We start from the raw sequence: 25,972 nt of genomic DNA on the forward strand, positions 1-25,972 counted from the left end.
GGATGGAGAAGATTAACACGGATTACAAACCGACGAACTTGAAAAATTTAGGCTAAACGAACTTTTCAAGATGCGCAAACCAGTATTGCTCATGTTGTTTGTCTTTAAAACAGGTCACGAAGAATCGCTTCGATGGCGTACTTGGTCGCGTCCCGTTAGACTTTGTCCGGGAATCTTTATCAATGTCAGGATTTGGCAAAACAGCCCAGCCAAAGAAACCAACACTGAAACTTGATAAGGCACATCCCCAGAAGCTCAAAGTAACTCGACTGGGAGCAGATGTAGATATTGCCAAGTTTTCAGCGCCTAAAATGGTTCGCACAAACAAAGTAGTTGACAGAAAATCAATTGCGCCAAAGCCTACTTCAACAGACAACAATGATAGTACAAAAGATGACCCAAAAGACGGCAATAAGCAGGAAAATGGATTGAATGATGCGCTTGAGAAAAGAGACAGCGCACCTGATGTGATATCAGCTAAAAAGAAGGAAAATGTGCAAAAAACGGTCAAGAAAATTCTAAGTGGAACGCGCTTGTTCACTAAAGCTGTAAATGGTCCTCGGAACAGTAAAGGTATATCTGAACAAGACAAGGCTATCAGAAAACCACAAAGCCACGAAATTTGACGGAAGTAACTACCAAACATACACTCCTGGAATGTTCAACGGAAATATGATGGAAATATGATGGAAAGTTGTTAAAACAGAGCTCTGATTGAAAAATGAAATTTGTTAAATACTAAATTGGTGTGGAGTTTGCGGTATCTCAAAATCTTCGATACACTGGACTATTCCGGTGACGTAGACAGTCTGTAGCGCAGTTTACACTCGGCGAGACTACTCAAAAATACGCCTTACAAGAAAAACACACCTGGCCAAAACACAAACTGACGGCATGGAAAGTTGTGATAAGATGGTTTCTTGGTTCCAGATTATTTTTCTTACTCCTTCCCTACCCCCTCTCGCAGGCGCCGCATTATGGTACATTTTGTCAACAGGTTTTAGTATGAGTATTTTTGGAGCGTTTCCGCCACGTCGTTGGACTTCCTTTACCAAAATTACGACACGATTGAAGTCACCCTCATCAACATAAAAGGATTTTATTTCGCCCTCTGCCTCTGCGCAGCACAACAGATTCTTTACAAACTAATATGTTGCACACATGTATTATAAGTAGCTGGTTTGTAGACTAGTAAGTGCTTTCTCGTGTCATTAGAGAGGCGTCAGGGATGTCATACTGATGAGTCACACTGTAGAGATCACTGTACCATTAACATTTACTCAGCCAAAGTTGGATCTCAGTAGTATGTCATCAATATGGAAAATATATTAATGGAATCTGTCTCCACAAGAAAGATGACGGTAAGGCTAAGTTGTAAAACGAAAATTGTCACATGTTGCTCTAAGGTTCTTAGTGATGACACTACATGTCCACTTTTGCAAGCCACGTATTGGTTGCTACATTTTCATATAAACTTAATATTTCTATCAAAGCTTCTGGCTCTCGTTAGTTAAACTGTAACTATCAAGCCTAATTTGATGAGGAATATAAATTATAAACAGCAAAGAGTGTCAGTTTCCAGGCTTCCACAGCAAACTACTTATTCGTCGAGCTCGGCCCAGGCTTCTTCAGCCAGTGCATAGTACTTGTTGGCCAGTTTTCCCTTCATGGCAGCAAGTGCGAAATCACCACCTGCCGAGTACAGCTCACCCGCTACTTGAGGCTGTTTATCAAGTCCATAACCTCCTTGTTGATACAGGTTAGCTTGCTTAGCGCACAACACGTAGTTTGGGTCTGTAAAGAGGGTGTTCTGGGGATCATCGTCTTCGTACACAACATCGATGGCATTTTGATACCACTTAGCGGCTTCCACCCAGGAACGTTCCCTGAACAAACAGATTTTCAAAAATAAAGATGTGTTTCTATTCCGCCATTTCTACAAGTAAAAGATGCAAACATGTCACGAAAATGTGGTGTTTCCGTGAGGATGATTTCAATTGGTTCCACTCAAAACGAAAGTAATTGAAAAAACTCCAAGCAAATCAACCGTTTCAACCAGTTTGATGAATCAATCAAACCAAGGGAAAACAGTTTGAAAACACCCAACCAACCTAAAACGGTTGATTCCATTAGACAATAGAACACTATTATAGTTAATAATTATCGACTGAAATCGCGCAGAATATCGCCTGAATACTAAGTGACGAGGCAGAGTATCAGGTGTGTGTTATTTGACAAGCTGTCGGGAACGAAATGCATACGATGTAAATTGTGTTATTATATGGCTAGCTCCGTAAGCGGGCAAGATGAATCAAATCCTGCGCTGTAATTGGCCACCCGAGCGGGCAAGATGGAGCTATCTTGCCCGCTCGGGACTACCCGCCGTGTCCCGCAAGAAGAATTTCCGCGAAAGCCATATAATAAATCCTTTATTGACCAAGCTTGTTCGGTCAAGATGGCTGGGTATTGGCCTCGTTCTTCTTTTGCGAGTTTATGGACCTCGACTCCGTCTCGGTCCATAAACATGCAAAAAAAAGAACTTGGCCAATATCCAGCCATCTTGACCGAACAAGCTTGGTCAATAACCCATATATCATGCGTGCAAACGATATGTCGGATGACTACTGACAGGATGTCTGTCATGCATACATGACGGATCGCAAGGACGTCCTGACCATTTGCGAGGATCGTGACGATTAGTTGAGTAATATATCGCAATGAGCCAATCAGAAGCCGTGTCTACTGTCCACATATCCTGTGATATCAAGTCTGAAATGGCCTGATATTAAGTCTGATATGGTCTGATATAGTCTGACATGGCTATGATATCATGGTCACTTGGCCGAATTAAGAGTACAGTGAACACCTAATCGTATTTTTCTGACACGCTTTTGCTCGTTTGTTCTCGCCATGAGTATTCTTGCTTGACTAGGTCTCGCCAAAATACGAACCATGGCTCGACCATACTCGCCTGATTTGCTGCCGAAGCAAACCAAAAAGGTACGATTAAGTATTCTTAGTTGAGAACTCATCCTCTCCGCTATTTTAAGGCTGTGCCGTGATAGCCATTTTGCCGATCTTTCCAGCCGAGATACTACCACTAACCGGTAAATAACTCTTCAGTAAGTCGCGGGACGCCATCGATGGGATTGTTAGCCCAAAAGCTTGAGAGTGAGTGTTTTCTTTTTGAAACCAGAGACAGCACATGCAACATACAAGACAAAGCTCTGAAAGTGCTTGCCGTGCCGTACCTTTGAAAGCCCAATCCTGACCCAGATTCATATGCCTTGGCCATGTAAACCATGGCCTGCCTGTCCCCTAAAACAGCTGCCTGCAACATGTACTCCACCCCCCAGTTTGCTGCCTCGTCAGACGCCTGTCAAGGAAAGGATCAACTCCAATAAATAAATGACGAAAAGATAACATCGACTTACGCTCGACAACATATGGAAAATGTACATAAGATACACGTAAATGTGGAGAGTAAAAATCAGAGGAACGACAGATGTCACTGAAGAGCAGAATCAATCAGTAAAAAAATGAAACACAAGATGTTACAGGAGACAGACGCGAAGTTCCTTCGGAACAATATAAAAGGGTGTGAACGATAAAGAAAATTATAAATACGTGGGGAATGTCATAATTGTCCACCACGGAACAATACGCTTTACAAACAGAACTCCCAGTAGCCAGTAGCACCAGCATATGAGAGCCTTACCTCCAAAGTAGGTGATCATGTAGTTACTGCTAAAACCCAGCAAGGAGTGTTTCAAGAGACCCTGACTTGCCACAATACTTACACACCATTGACCTATTTTTATTTTGTCATTCTATCACTTCCATGGGAATAGAACTTGACTTTTCTCTCAACGTACGGCTTCACAGCTTAGTTGGTAGTGAATCACACCAGTTAAGACCGGGTGGGTTGAAATCACAGTCAAACCTGAACTTTTACTGGTTTCGTTACGATTCATTCATTACTTACCAATTTTACCACTGGAAGAAAAATTAAAAATTTCGATAATTGACAGTGTGGAATAACATTAAATACCTGAACACTCGCTGAGGCCAATATGTCATGGGGCAGTTGTAAATATATCTCAGCCATTGTAACTATAGCCGGTAAAACAGAACAAGCTGCAGCCTGCTCCAGATGAAACATGGCACAATCCATCTGCGGCTCATGGTTAGTAAAACGACCCACATCATTGTATTTAGCGAGCTCAAGGTGAACCTGTAGGAAAGATATACAACAAAAAGTTACTTTCAAAGGCAAGACAAAGTACGAGGTATTTTACTGAATTATCACTTGAAAGGCATACACAATGCTACGGGGAAAATGGTTGATTACTTGAGCGATCATGTAGCAGTGATGTATAAGTCAGTGTCTGTACTGAAATGAACGTCGGACACTAACAGGCAGCTGAAAACGCTGTTCTTGCAACATCATTGTACAGAATTTTTCACTATAACATCAAGCGCTGCAGACTCACTACATTCAGCCATATAAAACTAGTGGATAATGATGTGTCATTCACAAATCTGTCAAGGCACCACTGAGGCTGTTGTACTTAGCTTGTTCCAGGCTAACACCCTGGTGTAAAATGGGCATAATAAAATATACGTGAATGAGAAAGGGAATAAAAGAAGAAAGGACCAGGGACGGCCATATTCCATACGCTGGTGAAACACGATTGTCGATTTTCCTCTCATTGGCAGTTCCTTGATTTGAAACTTTTTAACAAGTAACTCGGCGACTCGCCCAAGTCAGGAAGAAGTTATCAGCATCAAATCTTACGACAAGTGGAAGTAAATAGAACGCAGGGTGACCTACACTATATAAAGCGACAACTTTGAAATGAGGAAAATAGCAAAAGCTCTAACTGTAACATCCAGAGCCGGGTTGTTCAAAGCGCGATTAAGCTAACCCAAGATTAGCGGGAATTTTGATCTGAGGTTTGTAACTTTGCGGTGAGGTTTTCTGTTTATATTGTTTGTCCTTTAGTGTTGAATTTGAATAATCTCAAACTACAAAAAACATACGCAGTGAAAAACATTTATATCCAAGAAAAAATTATACTTCGGTTAACTTTTAATCCTGGGTTAGCGTTAACCGGCTTTCGAACAACCCGGTCCAGCTGTTTAAGGTGTAGTTCTGTGTTTATTTACCAACCTGTCCAAGAATGGAAACACTCTTATGCTTTCTCTGCTCCTCCATGCGTACTTTTTCAAGCAGTTCAACTTCAGCAAACACACTTGATGCTTTATGTACCATGTTATTTGCAAATGACTTCTTGATCTCTTCATCCTAAAAGCAAACGTGAAGTACTCAAAATTGATGGGAATAAGTGTTCCTAGTGTTCGAAAAATTCAAGACTGATTCATTCAAAGTGGCTTTAATGTAGAGGTGATGTACATGGTTATTGTAAGTCGTGTTAAGCTTGTTTACGGACCTTGTTGTGTCGGACTCCATTACTATTTTACAAAACCAAAGCTGCTGGGATGTGTTTGAAACTACAACAGTTCAAAACCCACGGAGTCACGCCGGCCAGCTGTATCTTACCACCCTTCCGGCTTCGTATTCTTCTCTTGACTGCCTATTATTTTGCAAGTTCAAGAGAAAACCAAAAGTCGGATATGTGCCGGTAGATCTACGTGATATCAAGAGAGGATGAAGGGTAACAAGAAATAGGCCTTATTCTCACTTGAGGTACAAGTGAGTCCACCTCAAGCTATTTTTAGTCGTAGATCACTTCCGATTTCAGAAATTCCTGGAGAGTCTGAAAACAGCTATCCTGTCATGCAAATTTTGCTCATGTGGACTTTGGAGAACTTGGATTGAGAGGGACTTTCTTAGGAATAACGTCTGTTACCCTTTATCTCCGCTTGGTTTGAGTTCATCAAGTACAAAAATAAACACCTCATTTTCAGTGAAAATGTCACTTTGATCACTTTCAGTCTCAGATGACTCTGGGTCAGAAATCTGTCGTGAATATTTTGACAATTCATTGAAAGATGACAAAGATGAACGAGGGGAGTCTGGTTCAGAGTTGGCAGGTGAAGGAGGAGGAGACTGGGCAAGGTATTCAGTCATATCAAATATAGCAGAGGAGAGTTTTCGGTGACCAGGAGAGGTACAGTCCTCACTGTTTCTGAGGATTGTGCTGGAATCTTGAATGTTTTTCAGAACGGCATCAATTCGATCCATTTCTTTTTCACTGAGGTCAAATGGAGAAAGTCCAAGGCTCTCACAGATTCTGTGAAGAGATGAGCAGCAACATAAGGCACTCACTTACCCAAAACATGCCAGCCCTTTTTGTTTTGATTTTTGTTTTGTTTTGTTTTTGTTTTTGTTTTGGAAATAAAGCTAAAGAAGTATGAAAATTGGAAGGAAAAAAACGTCACTTGAAAGTAAACAGTGACCATAGGCTTCAAGTGCAAAACCACTAAAACAATTGCCAAGCTCAAATTATGAAACCGCTTGTCACTCAACAACTGTGATACAAACCCATATTTCCTTGACCAAGAAATCATACAGTATGTGTCAAATTGTTCTTGCATTTAAATTGGTTCATACTTATATAATCAACTGAAGAACAGATAAACAGATTACTCCCACTTTCAGTGTTACATGCATAGGCAACATCTTCTGACCATCTCTCAACATTCCATCTTTCGACATCCATTTACCTGAGGTGAAACTAGCAATTTTTCCGGTTATTAGCTGAACAAATGACAAGTATATGATAATTACTGACCTCAAATGAATGAAGAAGATTGTGGACTTTGCATGTTTCCCAATTTACGGGATAATTCAAACGATTTTAGTGTAGTTGATCGGCTCTCAATAGTGACTTCCGGTAGAATTGGGCCGCTACCGCTCAGTTAATATTCAAAAGATGTAAACATTCAAAGCAGTTGATTCATCTCTCACAGAATGACTTCTTGATACTCCAACATTATTCTGATGTCAAATAAATCCATTTTTCATGACAAAGTCGAGTTAAACTGTAAAGAAGTCAGTTGTGCTCACATTTTTGATGTAGGCCAGGTTACATAGCATGTCGAAAGAGGCATGTCGAAAGATAGTCACTACGCATGTAACACTGAAAGCAGGTGTGACATTTGTTTTTGTTTCCTTATTACACTGCACAAAACAGATAGATTTCATGTTGCTGTGCATCAGTGTTCAGTAATAGATCACAGAGAATGTCAAAATGTGGTAGGCCACTTTTTTGTTCGTACCACATTTATTTGACATCATCTGTGATCGATTACTAATTTCATCATAACATTGCCAACGTAGTCTGCAGATCCACTCAGCTATTGCCTCGTGGATCCACAGCTACATTGACAATGTTATGATGAAATTTATGATCAATAACAGGACAGACGCATGAAAAACTCAGACACGTCAATTTGTTAAACAGATGCACGGCAACATGGAATCTATCTCCTAAACTTACAGTGTATATACTGTAGTCAACGGAACTAAATTAAGTTACATGACTTGTATAACATAGCAAAGATCAGAACGCATAACTTACTTGTTACATTTATGAGAACTGAAAAAAAGTGCCATTCCCCTTGGACCCAAATTGGCATCACCATAATCCTTTCCATCTGCTGTATGAATCTGTGGGTCTGTGTACAGGTCACCAACACCTAAAATGAGACGAAAGAACGTTCATGCTTTTTTCTGATATCAGAAAGGGTGAAATCATCATCCACATCATCATTCACATCTTTTGACACTTGACAGGAAGCTTACCCTCAACCTGACAATTCTTGCCTTCTACAGTATTATCTATAATTGTTCATTAAATTAGCTTTAGGCCCTCAGATGGGCTGAACAATGTAAAATAACATATTGTGTAGTTCCAGAAAATATCCATACCTCCCCCACGGAAGGGATTTTTTCCAAGACCCCCCAGCCCCTCTGGAAATTCCAATTAAACTCGATCCATTTCTTTAAATTTTTTGTCTTAGAGAACCCCCCACCTCCCAGGAAATTCCAATCCCTTCTGTGGGGGGAGTATGGATATTTTCTGGTACTGCACATTTTTACTACATGACTGTATATTTAATCAAAGTTATCTATATAATGGAATATCTCACCTTGAATATCAACCACAATTAACTGATGACCAGACCTCTCAAATGTAAAATGGCTAAATGCCTGTGAATAAATAATAATATGGTAATCAATTTTGAATTTAGAATAATTTATGAATTTATTGTACTTAGCCTCTTCCAGGCATTCAAGTACTTGGGGGGCAGCACAAAAAACAGTGTGCAAAAAAATAAAAAAGTGCGGCAAGACGAAGCGCTTCCTATCACCACTTTTTTTTAAAATTTTTTCACACGCTGTTCTTTGTGCTACGCCCCAACTAACTGAATGCCTGGAAGAGGCTTATTTAACTAAGTCTGGATACAGTCAGTCCCCCTTAATACAAACACATCTAGTAAGATATACTCTTCAATTACTGTACCTGAGGAGAACAGCGGAGAGTTTCATCCCGCAACACATAGCCAGAGTTTGAGTTGTACTTAATATATTTTCCTTCAATAAAATGCTCCAAGTGAAACAATGGTGACCCTTCTCTGTCCTTCATTTCAATAACACAAACCTGGAAGATATCCACCTGTTGGCAAAAACAAATTATTCAAAGTCATAATTGACATTTATACACAGCAGCCAACTTGAAAACAGCTCTCAACAATTTCACTTTCAACAAAGTGTAACTTGGGCATCTTGCTAGGAAAGACACACTCATGACATACATGTATGTCATTTTGTTCAAAATTAATATAACTTTTTACACTAGACAACCCTGTATCAATGTCTGCGGAGCTATTATTAAATCCGTTTGGATTTACATGTACAGTAATAACCCAAGACAAAATGTGCTGAATGAGAAGTTTTATTGGATGACTGATGCAAGGATGATGTCCATAACAACATTTTGTTTCTTTATTGAATAAAACAAATAGATTCCATGTTGCCGTGTGTCTGTTCAGTGATCACAGATTTACATGTCAAAATTTGGTAATCTGAACATCAGTGACACACTCATTTCACGGCTTGTGTGCCTCACTTTTTGTTTCTACCACATTTTGATGTCATTTGTGATCTATTACTGAACATATTTATGGCAACATGGAATCTATTTGTTAAGTAGATGACACTGGTCTTAAGCTTTCTCAGTCTGGAAAATGTGATAATTTACAACATTCAACAGTTCTCCTTGTTTCCTTGTTATTCAAAAACTTCATTCATTTGGTAAATGTTCATCCAAGTGGCCTAGTTAGTAAGTTAACAAACCTTTTTTGGTGGGTTGTATCTATTATACTCTTCTCCCCAGAGCTTAGCATCCATTTGGAGTCTCACATCATCAAAATAGACAACTCTGCTAACTGCATCAATGTACTGTTTGCATACATAGTTTGCTGCGTGCTTCCAATTCATGTGTTTTGAGAAATTTGATAACTTCTTCCTGTGATAGAAAAGGTACATGGCTTAGTTTTAACACCTACATGTGAAAACAATTTCAATTCACTCTGGATTTCTGATGAATGAATTCATACCTGGACAAACAAACAGGTAAGCACATAGTGTTCAACATATTGCTACTCACAATGATAGGGGTGTTGAATAATCCTTCAAAAACCATGAGCCTTGCAAAATTTTTGTTGAATTTCACAGGTCTCATTGTCTCATTTTTTTGGTGCATCTTACATCTCGCAGTCTTGACTTTTGTTTTTACATTAGCTGTCTTAGAGTCTCAATATTTACAAGGCTAGGAAAGTCTTGAAGTCCTGATTTGTTTGTTCAAGTTATAAAAGAAATCTGGAGGTCTAAGAGTCTGGCACTCGCATTTAAAACACTTTGAAGTCTTGGTCTCGCAATTTAAAAAGTCAAAATGACTAACCCTAAATCTAAGCTAACATTATTGCACTCCCAAGAGTGTAATAATGCAATTATCACCCCAGTCTTATTATGCAGCATACTCTAAATCCACCTACAGTAGGTAATCATTACAGAAATGAAATGATATTTCTCTGTGAAATAGCTCCTTGTTGTAGCTAACTTTACAACCCTAAATTCAAAACCAAATGTGGCTTTATTAATTAGAAAATGTTACGTTATTTTATTGGATGCACTGGGTGTTATACAAGAGTATCACAACGATGCTAGATTGACTTATTTGGCAATAGTTATTAAGTACTTACAATCTGAAACACTCCCTCATTGCTCCTTGATCAAATGGCTACAATGAAATAAATACAGCAATTGGACTCAGCCATAGGCTACAAAGTCATTGGCTGGAGTACTTTAAACTCTTCCCTTTCAACAGCATGTTTAGGTAGTGTTGTAAAGAGATGTTTGTAACAAATGGAAGGTGACATTTACAACTGGTTCAGCTCACTGTAGTATTGGCTATAAACCTCTTAATACTACACAAAATACCCTGGAGGCAGTTCTCTATTTTCCAATTGCCCATAATTCACTCTATTTGCCCCCCACATTTTACACATTTTGTATTAGAAACCAAGCCAGATGTACAATATTATGTAGATGTAAGAGTCTAAAGGTACAGAAAGCCTTGGTTTAAACTAAGTCTTGCACAATGTGTAGTTCCAGAAAATATCCATATTCCTCCCACCTCTGGAGACTATTTTGGTTTCAGGCCTGTCCCCCCACCCCCCTCCCCCACCCCCCCAAAAAATCCCTCTGGAAATTCTAGTTTTGTTTCAACCTTTCCTTTAAAAGTTTTGGCTTTTGAGACCCCCTTGGGGTAAGTATGGATATTTTCTGTTGCCAGCCACCTTGAAGGGAAGAGAATTCTTTAGACACTTGACATTTCTGATATTAATGATCCTCCCTGTTGCCCATCTTGATGCTGTTGTCAGCAGATGTCCTCTGATGTTACTATCTTGTGCTTACTCTTTTCATCACCAGTCCAGTGTGAACCAGGTGTAAAAATATGCAAAATTATATAACAACTCAAAGAACAACTCACCAATGACTCCATTTTGACTCTCACTTCATCCTGTACCCAGTTCTTTTTCAATGCATTATACCGATGTCTTATAGCAACTTCTGTAGGACAGGAATCATCAATGTGAAACTTTTCCCATGGATCTGGCAAACTTTTTGCTTTTTTTAGAGCATTCTGCCAACTTAAATGGTGCTGCAGTTTTGGATGAGTTTTTTTACCATCTTTAGCTACCTCCTGGTTTACAGAATTAGTCTGTTTTAGCGGACCATCAGTTGTAACATCTTTACGCTGATCATTAGTTCCTTCAGCTGTGACATTATCATCTGTTAATGATCCAATTTCATCGTTCCAATCATCCACCATTTTTTTGTCCAATTTGTTGCAGCTTTCACAACCTGATTCCATTGCTTTTCCATAATTACATCTGTTTTCACTCATGAGACTTCCACTTGAAGCACTTCTGTTATGGAACATGGCATTTAATTATTATGTGAGGATGTGATAACCATTGCCCACTAATGTTTACACTATTTAAATATAATTTTCTGCAATATATAAAAAAGAGGAAATTTAATTTTTAGTGATGCTTTTGGGGGGATATTTGGACGTCATTATGGTCTACCTTCCAAGGATCTTCAAAGATCTTCATATATAAATTATACACTGAGGTCTTCAAAGTAATCTTGCAGGAACCTATACAGAAATGCAGCTTTTATTAGCAACTGAGAAGAAAATATTCCTCAGTAAATACTAACTGTTTTTCAAACAAGAAACTATCAGAAACCAAGATGTAAACAAATTCCCAGACCAATTCAACTACATCATCACAGACAGTTGTTTACTTCTCAGTCACCAAACCAATTTCTTGGTACATGTACATAAGTTTTATCTCATAAAGTAGTTTATTAAAACTCTCTTGCAGTAAAACAACTGAATTAACAAGTACATTTTACAATCTTAAATTATCTAAAGTACAGTAATTTACAAATATAACAATGGTACTATTAATTGAGTCACATGAAATATTTAAATGTAAAAAAGTCCTCTACTCTCTTTGTCGTGCAGGCCTGCATGTTTACAAGTATAAGAGTGATACTATCAATTGAGTCACATAAAATATTTAAATGTAAAAAAGTCCTCTACTCTCTTTGTCCTGCAGGCCTGAATGTTCCGGAAAAGATAATACTTTTGTGTTTTCTGCCTTAAGGGATAGTTAGGCATGTCCAGGAGTGGACTGGGGAGCAGATGATGCAAAGGGTGGGTGGGGGACTTCATTTTCGCCATATATTTATAGCACAAGTGTACTCTTCTATCATCTAACCTACCTAGTTTACCTAATAGTAATGCATGAGCGTATGATTCTGCTTCGGGGTAAATTATGTTAAGCGCCCTTTTTTACACTCGCTCTATGGCTTCGGACAGATAGGCAGGAATATCCTGCCAGACCGGTACTGCATACTCCAAAACTGGCCGAACTGAGCAAAGGTATATCCTCAACATGTTGGGTTGGCACACCCTGGCTCTGCGCAGAACTCTAAGGGAATATAACTTCTTACAAGCCTTCTTAATAATGTAATCAACATGAGAGTTCCACTTCAGGTCATTGTCCATAATAACTCCTAAGATTTTATAGGTATTGACACTCTTGATGACATTGCCGCCAATTATTATGGGATTAATGAGACAATTGGAGTTGCGTAGGAAATTATTATGCATTTCTTTACACTTAGTTGGATTGAGTCTCATATTTTGAGCAATGGCAAAATTGTGAATGTCTGAGGCCACAACATTAAGTAAACTAGGGGAGTTCCTTGGAATTATTTCGAGAGCACTGGTATCATCGACGTATTTGATGCGCAGCCGCCAGTCAGAGAGCAGTCTGTTTGTCATCACCGTAAAGAGGACTACACCCAATTTAGTTCCTTGGGGCACTCCTCCTTTTAGTGTCAGCCAATCAGACAAAGTACTTCCGATTCTAACTGCTTGCTTCCGGTATGTCAAGAATGCTGTTATCCAAGATAAAAGAACTGGATGAACTTCAAGATCAGCGAGTTCCTGCATCAATATTGAGTGATCAATCAAATCAAAGCCCTTAGAAAAATCTGCGAAGAATATCTCACTCATATGATGGGATACTTTTGGATAGGGCAAAGTCAATGGCTTTTTGGGTGGATCACAAAATTATAAAAACTTGCCCAAAACTGGAAACCGCTTGCCCAAAACTGCAGCACTACACCTTCCAAATTACTCCATCTTTGTTTTCAAGTTGAATTTCAGCTGATGATTAGCTCTCTTTCAGATGGTGAGATTATTGTTATTTTAGTCAGCTCTAAGCCCTAACCAGGTTGGACACTTCGTGACATTTATATACCGCACATGCTCAGTGACCAAGCATTTCTTTCCTTTCGTGTTTATTTTGCTACTTCTCCTGACATTCTCTATTTTCCAGTTGCCCACAATTCACTCTGTTTGCCCCCAAATTTTGCATAAACTATTGTTGTGAAATACTCTTGGGAGGTCTGCATATTCCCAAGAGCATTTCACAACAATAGTTTATGCAAAATTTGGGGGCAAACAGAGTGAATTACGGGCAATTGGAAAATAGAGAATTGCTAAATAACGGCACAATTAGTAACAAAATTCTGCGAGATTGTTTCTAATTCCCAGGCACTCGGAAGAATAATATGCACCTGAATTTTCAAATTTGTCACTAAAATTCCAACACGAAGGCAAAGTACGAAAACTTATGGAAATATTATTAAAATTCTCGAGCTAAATTAAGGCTTCGCTCTTACGGAGTCCTCAGCTAACGTTTGTATTCCACCTCATGCAAATATTAAGCTTTCGCTTACTAACAGAACAGAATTCAACTGATTAGACTGTAAAACAACTGCTGTTTTAAGGGTACGTACACGAAAGCAGAAACACACAAATCGCTCCATATTAGATATCTTTCAAGCTCAGTACAAACAGAAGCCTCTGTCTGGCCTACTTTCAGTTTGGTTTTCTCACCTTTTCGTCCTGTAAGTTCCAATGAAGCTTTCCAGAGCAATAACGCATTGACCTAAAAAGACTCAAACTCTTTAGCAGTTATAAAAGCACAACAAAAGCTCGAACTTCAGTGATCAGATGATTTACACTCAGGTAGAGTCGAGATAGGGTGAGAATGGGAAAACTGGGTCGACCCCGTCCAGTCCCGGGAGATGTCCTGGGAACCCCATCCTGGGGGCCCGTCCTGGGATATCTGAGATTACTTGACTTAACCCGAGGAGTGAAACTTGTAAGAATTACGGTGATGTGGATAGAAGTATTGGTTAATGCAGTGTTAATTTTGCTCATAAGTGGAGAGCAAACTGATATTGTCAATGTGGTCTTGGACGCCAGTCGAGTTGTTGGTCCTTTGCGACACTTCTGGGAAAGCACCGGATTCTGTCCGCCAGACCCTCATCAAGACTTCAGGAAATTCATCTTCACCAACGATGAGCTACAGAACTTAGCTTACATAGGTTCCGTGCCCAATAAGGGTATAAAGCAAGTGCGAATTCACTGGTTATTGGATCTGGTTTCCATGGTGCTGGACGTTGACCGACTTGTTTACAACTTTACATACCTGGATAAAGCAATGAGCTTGCTTGTAGGGAATGATTTGAAGCCTGGATTTGAACTGATGGGAAATCCATCAAATTTCTTTTCAGATTTTGATGATACTGCACAAATCTATGCATGGAGGGATCTTATAGCAAGTTTGGGAAAACATCTCATAGGTTAAGATTTAGAAATTTAAGACAGGGTATTAGACCCTTTTCTCTGTTATATTAACCATTAACTATGTATTAACGGATCAGCTAATAACCTGTACCGTGTTCGTATCAGGTTTTAGTATATATCTACCAGCATTCTATCACACAGTACATGTCATCGTCTGATTGTCTACGTTACTCACTATCTAAATTCTGTTGTAGATAGTGAGTAGCGTAGCAGTGCACTCTTGTTAAGAAAATTACGGGCCACTTCTTTGCATTTTCGAGGTGTCTCAAAGGTGACCCTTTTGGGAGACTGGGTGATTCAGTCTGCATCCAGGAGAGTTGGTAGAGATGCATCGTGCCACATACGCATTACACGTGAAAGACTAAAATTGCAATATTAGGTTTCTTTACTTGCCCTACAACTCCCTCTTCCTTCTGCCCCAAAGGTAGTCATTATGGAAAGGTTCAAATTAAGTATTTTTTTTCCTAATGTCAGAGGTATTTGGGCTAGAGGAAGTATCCCAGTGGAACTTTGAATCCTGGAATGAACCACAGAATAAACACCATTTTGATGGCCTCCATGTTTCCATCAAAGGATACCTCATGTATTATGATGCTTGTTCTGAAGGACTCAAGATGGCTCATCCATCTTTACAACTTGGAGGACCTGCCACAGGATACCCAGACAGTCATCCAATATTTTGGGTATGTGGAAGCACCAGCCATGTCCCTCTTCTTGTTGCTAAAATTATTTCATAACATGCCAAGTTTTAATTTGCTAAGTTTTAGACATACAGTTGAACCCTGTTATCTCATTAACTTCTGAGGGAAACAAAAAATAGTTTGAGAAGTTCTGGGTTTGAGATAGCCAACAGTATTTAACTGAGAAAGCACATCCCAGGGTAAGCCATTTGAGTTTGAAATAGCGAGGGAGTTCAAGATAACCAATTTTGAGACAGCCAGGTTCTGCTGTCAGAAGTCACATTGAACAGACTGAGGTAAGCTGGAAAAAAGGCTCACCACGTGTGTGCATATAGAGCATTTTCACTCACGTGGTCAGGAGCCATGCAAATTTATTGAAACAAAAGGAAGTGTTTACATAAGAAAAGAGTTCAATTCCCACAGGATTGGTTTGGTACACCAACATGGCCGCCATTTCATTGTTTTGGAACACCAATATGGCTGCCGTGACGTCATGTGAAAATGCTCTATAACTAAGGTGGTGAAAGTTGGTGTCTAGTTTAAAACAAATGGAAAAATAAAGTACTTTGTGAAATTATTTAAGAAGTTTAAGTCTGCATTTGGCCAAAGTGTCCCAAAGCAGTAGTTATAAGAGCTTACACTGTAAGAAATTTCAGTTTCCTTAGAACTTATTGACAAGGTGTACTTCATACTCCTGCTGGGGTACAATGTTTATAATCCAGTTTTGACAATAACTGCAGAAATTCTCTCTCACTCATTGGCTAATTTTCATTGTCAATAAGCAGACAGACACATGAATTTATAATTTATGAGACGCATTAGCAAGTGAGAGTGGATAATTTGACAATTTGTCATAATCATAAAAAACAAATTGACATCAGTTTTTAGTGTGTCTGTCTTGTTAGTGACAATGAATTTCGTCACATCTGACATAATGTCAAAGTACTCTGCCGATCCACTCAGCTATCGCCTCGTGGATCCACAGCTACTTTGACAATGTCATGACTAAGTTTATGAACAATAACAGGACAGACGCATGAAAAATTGACACCAATTTGTTAAACTGAAAGTATTACCCCAGGTCCCCTAGGGTAAAATGTGCCAGAACCCAGTTACAACATCTAGGTGAAGAGAAAAACAAAACTTGTTCATGTAATGACCATCAGTGGCATATTGGCCAGGTCTGGAATTAAATCCAATTGACAGCGATATAACATGATATTCAGATAGCGATCTCTACATGTAACTGAGGCCAGAAGTTGGGTGGAAAATAAAAACTGAACCTCTGGCACTTCAGACTTTTATTATGTTTTGTAGTTTTTCATCAGTTGGTTTCTCAACTCTTCATGAATGACCTTTTGTAAGATCTAAGAACTAACTAAGACCTAAAACTCCTCTGAATCTCAAAAACCAAGACCTCAGTTTGCTTTAATTTGAAATTTTAAATCAACATGACACACCCCAAAATTGTTTTCTTTTGAAGATCTGGTTCTTGTTTGACCAATCAACATCTTCAAAGTAAAAGTAAACTCAGGTCTTTATAACTGGAAGATTTCATGCAAAAAGGGCATACAAGTCATGTATACCACTGTATATCACTTTTTGGGCGATATACGCCCTTTTTGCACAAAATCTTTCAATTATAAACTTAAGACTTTAGATTTTGAGATTTGCAGGGGATCTTAGGTCTTAGTTTTTAAGATTCAAAGGGGGTCTTACTTTATTGAGTAGAAATGATCATGCTGTTGTTTTGTTTGTTATTACAGTCTCTGCTACAGCACTGCAACAATGGTACTAATTTCTTCACTGGTGAGAGAGGGGTTAGACTTGATTTTATTTCTTTCCACATCAAAGGCAATGAACACTCTCTGACCATTTTAAATAACGAAACAGTGGTTCTAGAGGAAATAGCTCACCTTGTTCCCAAATACAAGACTTCACCAATATACAATGATGAAGGAGATCCATTAGTTGGTTGGAGCTTGGGTGAAGAGTGGAGAGCAGATGCAACATATGCAGCCATTGTAGTTAAGGTGGGTAATTAAAGTTCACCCAATAAGTATCCTGACGTATTTCAGTTAAAGAGACATCCTTATTAACAAATGGTCCCATTCTGAATATGAAGCATAAAGCAAAATGCAGGCAGCTGCATAGTTATTGGCATTTCTAGCCCTTATCAATTTTACGTTTCTACAGTGTATGGCCTAAAAATGAATGAGAAACCTCAACTGCAAGTGATCTGGGGGTAGAGTGATGTGCTGTGATCTCAACCAGGGTATTAAAGACTATTTGGACTATTATGAGTAAACAAAATGTTCCAAGTTAATATGTGATAATCACATTCAAATTCAGTGGCTTGCATTTTGGTGTGATTGCATTGCACTTGGTAGAATAGGTCATGCCATGGTAAGAAAGTGAATTTACTACCTTAAGTTATTTGATATTGGAACTGGTTTTTAAATAACAGTCTGTGAACCTACTGTGACTTCATATTAGCCCAGACTGTAGTTTAGTATGACTACAGTTCTTGTAAAGACTGTTATCTCTGACAAAAATGTATCACGAATTACGTAAAATGAAATTTCAGATGCCACAAATTTTCAGTCTCAAAGTAGCATATCTTCAGTTAAGAATTATATGCATTTTAGCACCAATCTTCCTAACCTTCTTACTTTAGATAGGTTTAGATTTTATTTTGTAATGGATCTTTTACAGGTTTGGATCTTTTAAAGGTGGTTGTTGATGTGATGCCTTAATAAAGATAAAGAGGAAGCAACTTAAAAAGTCATAAAACTGTTCTGGTGGTCTTTCAGTTTTATTAGAAAATTCAGTAGTCAAAGCAAAGTTAGACAAAGTAAAAGTAATTTACTTAATTCATTATTCATACACAGGCATAAATTAATGGTGATTAAATTCCCTTAATGTGGGCAGGGAACATAAATATTGTTGTCTTGTTGTAATACCAAATTTTCAGAACTAACGTTATGCATGTAACAGATGTCACCACTGACAATCTGTGTTGATTTTGGGGGCTAACTTATTGACACTCTACAACAAGACAATACCACATTTACTTACAAATTTCTGGTTGCTTTACAGATCTTGGCACAGCATCAAGAAATGTTCGTAAAAACGAATTTCAGTGTTAGGTTAGTTATAACTTCTTCATTCTTATTTTTGAAATATATAGTCATACACTTGACACATCACATCCTTTTCGATTGGAAAACAGAACATAATACTGTACAAAGGATCCCAAGCCGACTAATTTAACACCCACTCCGACGAACTAGCTACATTACATCACTAAGTAAGCAGTAACATAGAGAAACTCCTTCACCCACATGACATTAAGGTGGCCGAACACAGTTTTCGCGCGTGTTTTTGCTGATGCAATTCAGCGCGCGTACAAGGATTGTAAAAAACAAACATGCCGTCAATAGAGCGATCATTTTATTTACTCAACACCCGCACTATCTATGCTATTTTTCTCTATAACTGAACGGAGTGTATTGATGGTCTTAGTATTTTATTACAAAGATATGTTAGAGAAGGTAACGATGCAAAGAACCCAGCAATTCTCAGCTTTTTCTTTGTTACCGAAAGAACCCAGTTAAATGTAGCGCATGCGTAGTAAGTCACAAAATTGCGATTGAATGAAAAATTGCACTCTCGGAAATACGCCTATTTCTCGAGAACCATTCATTAAAATTTCACGAAATTTGGCACGAAAATACTTTAGGAAATAAGTAACTGGAGTATTGAAAATAATTGAACTTTAACGAAGGAAATTCTAGATATTCCAGTTAACCTTCAACAAGGGATAATTAAAGATCTCTCTGTTAAATTATTAGCAAAATGGTGTTAACTTGTGGGAATCGTTTCAAGCTTGTTGCGTGCAAATTATAAGGAAAATCCAATGACTAGATTTTCTACAAATAAACAAAACCGATTTTAAAGGCCTGGTTATATTTGCTCGTGTTGCCATGGAAACGGCACATACGTCAGCTTAACCATCAAAAAACAAAAGTTTGTGTTGTTAACTTGCTTGCTGCCATTTTTGATGACCGAGGGATCAAGGGTTTTAGAGAAAAGGGTGAATGAAACACAGGTATCAAAAACTGTGTTCACCCACCTTAAAAGATCTTCAACATCATAGAACTCACCAACTGTGACATGCGTCAGGAGACATGCCAGACTATCATGAAATAAGCGTTTCAAATTATGAAAAAAGCTCACGTGTGTCGAAAGCTAAGGGATACTAGGGACTATAATCATGGAGTGGGTAGCTTGGTTTTGGTAGCAATATGACACCCAGTGTGGGCCAGGGAAATACCACCAAAATACTACCATGACAATGCCTATGCTGTGCTAAAAAGCTTGGATCTAAACGAGAGGTCAGCAATGGCTGTCGCAGAAGTCTGCATACAAACCTACAGTTCTGCCACGTAACTGTAGCAACAACTCCTGTTGCTGAATGAACAAGAACCCGCGTTCTATCCAAGGAGACATCTTCTTGTAAGTCTTCTTTAGGGGAACGAAGCTTCCCTTTATTGATGGCAGTTCCCTCGGCCTCTGCCAAGCTATTACCCCTCAGCCCCCAGAATTGAATGCTCATCCCGGTTGTCACATAGTGCAGAAGGAAACTAGACGAGTGTTTAGTCATCGCGAACGCAAAAGGGCGGTATGGCGGTGGCCGAGTAGGGAAGAAGGCGGGACAAGGGCGGTATGGCCGAGTAGGGAAGACGTGCGTGCCGCGCCCATGTCTCGTCTCATTCCCCTTTGGGCTAAAGCGTCTCGCCTCGTAACCCCTGCTGAATTTCGAGAGAAAAACAGACTGCCAGCAGTTTACAAGGAAACTGAAGGGGGTAAGGGGGGTAAAGTGGTGTGAAATGGTGTCTGAGGATCAAATGTGCTGTCTAAGGGCAATTACGAATTGGTTCGTTGCCTTGTTCTTTCAGACTTACCGAAAACCAAACTTACAAAAGTCGCAGTGAAACTGTCCGTGTCTGCTAGTCATATCGCTGATCTACCAAATTTCTCTGATGCTAGAGCTTTTGCCCAGCCGTTACGGCAAAACCCGACTACCTGCAGTTGTTAGAACCAACTCAGTTTCTGCTGGGCAAATAATAAACGCAGAGTATGGAATCCCATATTAAAGACTAGGCTGTAGTTTTCGATATACTACACGACTGTAACTGTAGCTGCTGATTTCAACTGAACCAAGCAGAAAGCTCCAACGGGAAATACCTGTTTCTACCTTCATATATCACAGAAAAAACACATTCAATAGGAGGCCGTATGCAGGGACTGCGCCTTACCGGAAGTCAGTTTTGTGACTAATATACTTAGCTATCATCAACTTGAGTTGATAAAGGTAAATTAAGTGCCTTGGCGAGTTTGTGAAGCTAACGTTTCGAGCATTAACCTTTCGTTACAGCAATGTAAAGTGTTCTATTTGGACCGAAAGGCTTTTTCCTGCGTTTCGTAACGCGAGTAATATAATGTGACTGACAAGAGAAAGGGACAATCAAAAATTTTGTTTGTTTGTTTGTTTGTTTTTTGGGAAAAAGAGGTGTTAGAAACAAAAGGAAAGAAAGAAGCTCAGCTGAAAGTAGTCTCGGTGTTATGTTGGGTGCAGGTTTATATGAACATCTTATAATATAGGATTGTCTCTGTTTGATTTTAAGATACAACCTCCTTAGTAATGATAATGGATTCATCAGCTATCCGCCATACTACTTCCGTCAACGCACGTTATTGGCTAGATTCCAGATGAACCACTCTAATCCAAGGAAGGTAGAATTTGTCAAGAAACCTGTTCTCAGTGTCATGGGGCTTCTGGCACTGTTGGGTGATGAACAGATCAAGGCTTCCATAACACTTGAAAATGGCGATCATGATGATTTTGGAGTAATGGCCACTATTATTGAGCCTCTTGGATTGTCTTCCACTAATGACTGGGAACTGGCAGCTCTGCTTTACAACAGCGATGATACATCAGGGAGAACTGCACTTTCACAAATAAACATATCTGTTGTGAATTTACCATGGAGACAAGATGTGGCATTTGTTGTTTATAGGCTGGATAATGGCAATGGGAATCCATTTCGTTTGTGGAAGGAGATGGGCTCTCCTGTATTTCCCAGTGATGATCAACTTAGTGAACTCCGTCTTCATCAGGTAATAGTAACTTATTTTCTTCTTTTTTTTAACTGCATCGTCTTTACTCCATAGTAACAACCAAAGTTAATCATAAGTTAATTACCATGGGTGTATTGGCTCCAGGGGATTTTTGCTTATTACAAGTGCGATCATGGCTTAGAATTTGCTGAAGAGAGGTTTTAAGTATGTGTATATACTCGGTGATGTGGTTACGGCAACTTGTTTGACAGAGCCTCCATTAAAAATAGTAAGAATTGAGGACCTAGTCTATATTTCTGCAGCGTTTTTCCTTTTCCCTCTTTTTTTGTGTATCAAATTGCTTCTAATTATGATAACATCAACAAGAATTTTGTAACACAAGTTAAGCATATTGTGGCTGTTGTAAGGGCCCAGCGAAATGATGAAATCTGTAACTAGTACAGTAAGGATGTAGGTCTACAATCTCCTCCTTGGGTGTCTATTATTTTCGTTGACGAGGGGCTAACGCTCAAAACATCTGCTTTAATTACAAACTTGTTACGGTGGTTACTTTACCTTCATCGATAGGTGAGTGTTTCACCTGCGCGTCAAATGACTTTGTCCATATCAAAGGTTTCATTACATTACAAACTGAAGGGTGACCTGCTCACGATAAATAAATAACTAGATTAGTTACGATGAAAGAGCCACCCATTGTGTTGCTATCAGAAAGGCCATGGGTTCAAATGTTGTAAAGTATCTAATCATATTTGTTATAAAAGGAAGAAGTAAAGAGTGCTTTTGCTGCCAAATTGCCTCCGTCGTATCTTCAAACGTCGCCTCAACTATGTGTTATTCACGTATCATGGTTCCTTTTCTCCGTTCTGCAGGAGCCTGTTAGAAGTCTGGATCCCAGTATTCTCTCTTCCGATATCTTAAATATTTTCCTGTCGCTCCCCCTGCCAGGAATAAGTTTGTTGCATGTCTGTGCAAAACCTGTGTCACCCCCTCAGAAGGTGAGGCTCTTGTAGCATTTTGCTAATCAAATTTTATCAAATTCAGTCAAAACAAAATACACTGCACATATGTGTGTGACATAATACTGTTGAAATTCAATATTTTTCGTTTCTCGAGCTTAATGGAGTGATGGCTTACCAGGCCTAGCCACCTCACAGATTTATTGATATCCTCATTACGTACTTCGGTTCCACCCGACATAACAAATATCATCCTTTGTTTCTGCTCGTTCTGGAATATCAACAAAATTAATCCTATTTACTATTTATCTGCTATTTAAATTCTGCTATTAGTTTTTAATCCTATCTGCCATGCATGAACGGCCTTTCCATACATTACCCAAATGCGATGTACATGTAAAATCTGAATTGTTTTTATCACAGGTCGTAGGAGTTCGACTCATTCGTGTATCGTCATATGAAGTACTGGTGACTTGGGGGGACGTGCAGTCAAGGTACAAGATCTCTGCTGTTTCCTTATTCAGTAATCAGTTTTTTTAGAAGAGACGCCAGATATCTGCACTGTCTTTGTATTCATATTCTCTGTTTATATCAGTAATGCAGCCAATGATTCATTCTTATAAGACTCTCGTTTTACTCTATGTTCTAAACATGACCATCTCTGTTGTCTTGAAGATGCCTTCTCTCCTATCAAGTCCTGTATTCCGTCAAAAGTTCCCATGGACCATTCAAGCGAGTGAATAAAGTGGACATCATTTTTACAACCTTTCATCATCTGTTGTCTCGAGGTACTCTTCCTCGAAATGTCGAAAATTGTCCTAATTGAAATGTCGAAATGTCGAAAATTGTCCAGATTCAGTTCGAACCTCCAAGGGAAACAAAAACTGGCTTGAAAAATCGGGTAGTTCGAGAAGTCGGGGGTAAAATTACAGTGTTCCATTGAGGGAAGGGAAACGACTTATGGTTCGAGTTATCGGGAGGTTAGACAAATCGAAAGTTCGAGAAATAGGGATTCCACTATATTGGGACTTTCGTAAGGTACGCCACCCCGCCTCTGTACCCAAGATTTGTCTTAGCCTGTTCTAGACGTTCCGTCAGCTGGTGAGCAGCACTAAGAACGGCGAGAGAAAACAAAAGACTCTGACGGTTAGGGTTAACTTTTTTTTATTTTTCACAAATCAACGAACGTCTGCAACAGACTAGAGTTATCCACCAATACTAATCAAGGATGGCCGCTCCACGGCTAAGTTACTGGATCAGTAATTGGTCAAATGACAGCAGTTTGCTATCTGAAGCACAGAATAAGCAACGAACAAATACCTATTGCTATGTACCGCGTGAGACAAGTGTGTTTTTTCACCGATGATAGCATTTGGGAGGACCTATATCTTAATGTTCCTTGGGAGGGAAAGAGAGACCCCTTTGGGAAGTCTCGTGGGGACCAAAATTACATTGTTGGTGTGGTGTATTTTGAACTTCCGCCTCATAAGAGTCTGGGTACGTCAGTAGCCTCGTTTACGTTCTGTTACGTCAGATCTACGCGCTGTTGGATCAGGTCCGCCATGTGCTCCATGTAGTGTTGTATTTGTTGTGTTGATTAAAGCTTCACTACCTAACAGTTGGTTTTTTGGTGAAGGTTTTAATGCCTATGTCTCTTTGTTTTGTAGAAGATAGGAATTATGTTCAAGGCTGGTATTCCATCGTGGCAGTGGATTACTGGGGACGACACAGTCCAAGCTCGTTACCAGTCACAATCAACTGGACAAGTTAATCACATGATGCTAAGGATGACAAAACTTTGATTATTCCCTGAGTCTTGTTTACAAATTTAATCGTAGAGAAAAAAAAAAAACTATACATATACACACATATATAGGCAATTGTGGAAAACGAGGACGGACAACTTCGAGCGAAAAAAAAATATATATACAGTAAAAAATCTAAGAAATCTAAAGAAAGGTTTAAAAATTTAATAAAAATAAACGTTTCGGTCAAAGACCTTCATCAGTTGCAGTGCAAGTGAATAATAAATTACAATAACCTTAAATAAGTTTACAGTATAAAAAATGACATCATATTACAAAGATGATTACATAACAGGGCGTGGTAACACATGAAAACGAAAAAATTAACCAATGATAAACAATCGGTGATTACTAAGCGAGATACTATGACAATGCGGTACAAAACTCAAAAGACACAAACCAAATAAGAATAAATAATCGAATATAATACAAATAAGATTAATATCAAAAAAGTAACGCGATTCGTCGAGTCAGCCGAAAGTGTATAAGCATATATATATATATATATATTTATATATATATATATATATATATATATATATATATAATAATCGATGTTGTTCTTGAATGAATTAAGAAAAGCATTGTTTTTGAACATTGTTAAATAGTAGCCAATAGTGCCGGAACGATTTGTAGATTTAAAAATAGGTTAGATTTGTGGCATAACAATTTACAACTAGATTAAATACAATTAATTTTTTCCCGCTATGGGCTACTGAATTCTCTATTTTACCATGAAAGAAATCGTGAGAAAAATGAACAGTTTTGAGCTGAAAAAAATGAAAATAAGCAAACAATAAACTTGAAAAGCAGTGATAGATTGATATGATTAATTTGAGTATATAGTAATGCTTTTTTCCATCCTCTATGTAATGTCTCCTTGAATCTAACTTCGTGAAGAGGCAGTGTCCAGGATCCAGCAAACGAAGCGTGGTGTATTACTGAACCTTCGAGGTGTGAAGATCTGTGAGAATTCTTGTCAAATAAGAAAATTATTGCCACTTTTTGAAACTAAATATGTTTTAATGTACCTAGTTGTATAAAAGAAAAACGATAATTGTCATATATGTAGCAAACTATTTTGATATAGGAAAAATAAAGCTTATTTAGCACAGTGCTGTTTATGTCTTATTTAGTGCTTACTGATGCGTGCAGCGAGATACCGGGTTTATGTTTCGGGAACGTTTTGTTGCCGACATGGACAGAATTGAAAAAAATCTATACCATTTCCTACGACACAAGCACGCAAATTTTTGTTTTGTAGATATAAAAACATCTCTACAATGATACCTTTTTGTGATATTAATCGCGATTCACATAACAGCAGTGGTGCTTACATATACAAGTGTCACTTTCCAGTGCGGTCACTTTTGGCTTAGTCGGTTTAAATAGTAGCAAAGCACTTTTCGGCTAGCTCGCATCTCGTGAATGGTTTCTATCTTCAATTACTTCACGTGCAGGGAGTTGTATTGATTCTTCGATGATTCAAGGGTTCCGTGGCTCAACACTCAATTCGATGTCGATCCTTCGACGCTTTTAAACTATGCATATTTTTTCGTCTCTTCTGAAGTCAGATCACGCAACACCCCTTCTTAATTTTTTCCCTGAACCTTATG

General features: G+C 38.7%; 3 protein-coding genes across 6 annotated transcripts in view; 2 read left to right on the forward strand and 1 right to left on the reverse strand.

Annotated features, from left to right (window-relative positions):
* Positions 1–1,492, forward strand: part of LOC110040015 (twinkle mtDNA helicase-like) — a 20,392-nt gene extending 18,900 nt beyond the window's left edge. For both annotated transcript variants that reach the window (XM_089289581.1, XM_089289582.1), the window contains one exon: positions 114–1,492. In XM_089289581.1, coding sequence (XP_089145707.1) covers positions 114–626 — 513 coding nt within the window. In that variant the 3' untranslated portion in view covers positions 627–1,492. The remainder of the gene's footprint in view (positions 1–113) is intronic.
* On the reverse strand, positions 1,084–14,148 carry LOC110039999 (eukaryotic elongation factor 2 kinase-like). Of its 2 annotated transcripts, XM_020745182.2 has the most exons (13): positions 14,016–14,148; positions 11,626–11,696; positions 11,025–11,463; positions 10,234–10,271; positions 9,326–9,497; positions 8,493–8,645; positions 8,119–8,179; positions 7,548–7,665; positions 5,921–6,257; positions 5,174–5,308; positions 4,052–4,234; positions 3,252–3,376; positions 1,084–1,886 (listed from the first exon to the last, which is right to left on the reverse strand). In XM_020745182.2, the coding sequence occupies exons 3-13, from the start codon at positions 11,439–11,441 to the stop codon at positions 1,601–1,603; spliced, it is 2,025 nt and encodes a 674-aa protein (XP_020600841.2). In that variant the 5' UTR covers positions 11,442–11,463; positions 11,626–11,696; positions 14,016–14,148; the 3' UTR covers positions 1,084–1,600. The 2 variants fall into 2 exon arrangements, with proteins under 2 accessions (XP_020600841.2, XP_020600842.2); XM_020745183.2 differs by lacking the exon at positions 11,626–11,696 and having other exon boundaries at positions 14,016–14,108.
* A 21-nt stretch (positions 14,149–14,169) lies between these two features.
* LOC110039998 (alpha-L-iduronidase-like) lies at positions 14,170–25,470 on the forward strand. Of its 2 annotated transcripts, XM_020745180.2 has the most exons (9): positions 14,170–14,767; positions 15,246–15,454; positions 17,218–17,484; positions 18,551–18,600; positions 21,142–21,634; positions 22,465–22,590; positions 22,975–23,045; positions 23,227–23,339; positions 24,219–25,470. In XM_020745180.2, exons 1-9 carry the CDS (start codon positions 14,170–14,172, stop codon positions 24,320–24,322), a joined length of 2,031 nt encoding a protein of 676 aa, XP_020600839.2. In that variant the 3' UTR covers positions 24,323–25,470. The 2 variants fall into 2 exon arrangements, with proteins under 2 accessions (XP_020600839.2, XP_020600840.2); XM_020745181.2 differs by lacking the exon at positions 23,227–23,339 and having other exon boundaries at positions 24,219–24,310.
* Positions 25,471–25,972: the final 502 nt, after the last annotated feature.

Source organism: Orbicella faveolata, unplaced genomic scaffold, assembly GCF_042242905.1.
Source record: "Orbicella faveolata isolate gen_17 unplaced genomic scaffold, um_ofav_v1 contig_2, whole genome shotgun sequence".
Lineage (NCBI taxonomy): Eukaryota > Metazoa > Cnidaria > Anthozoa > Scleractinia > Merulinidae > Orbicella > Orbicella faveolata.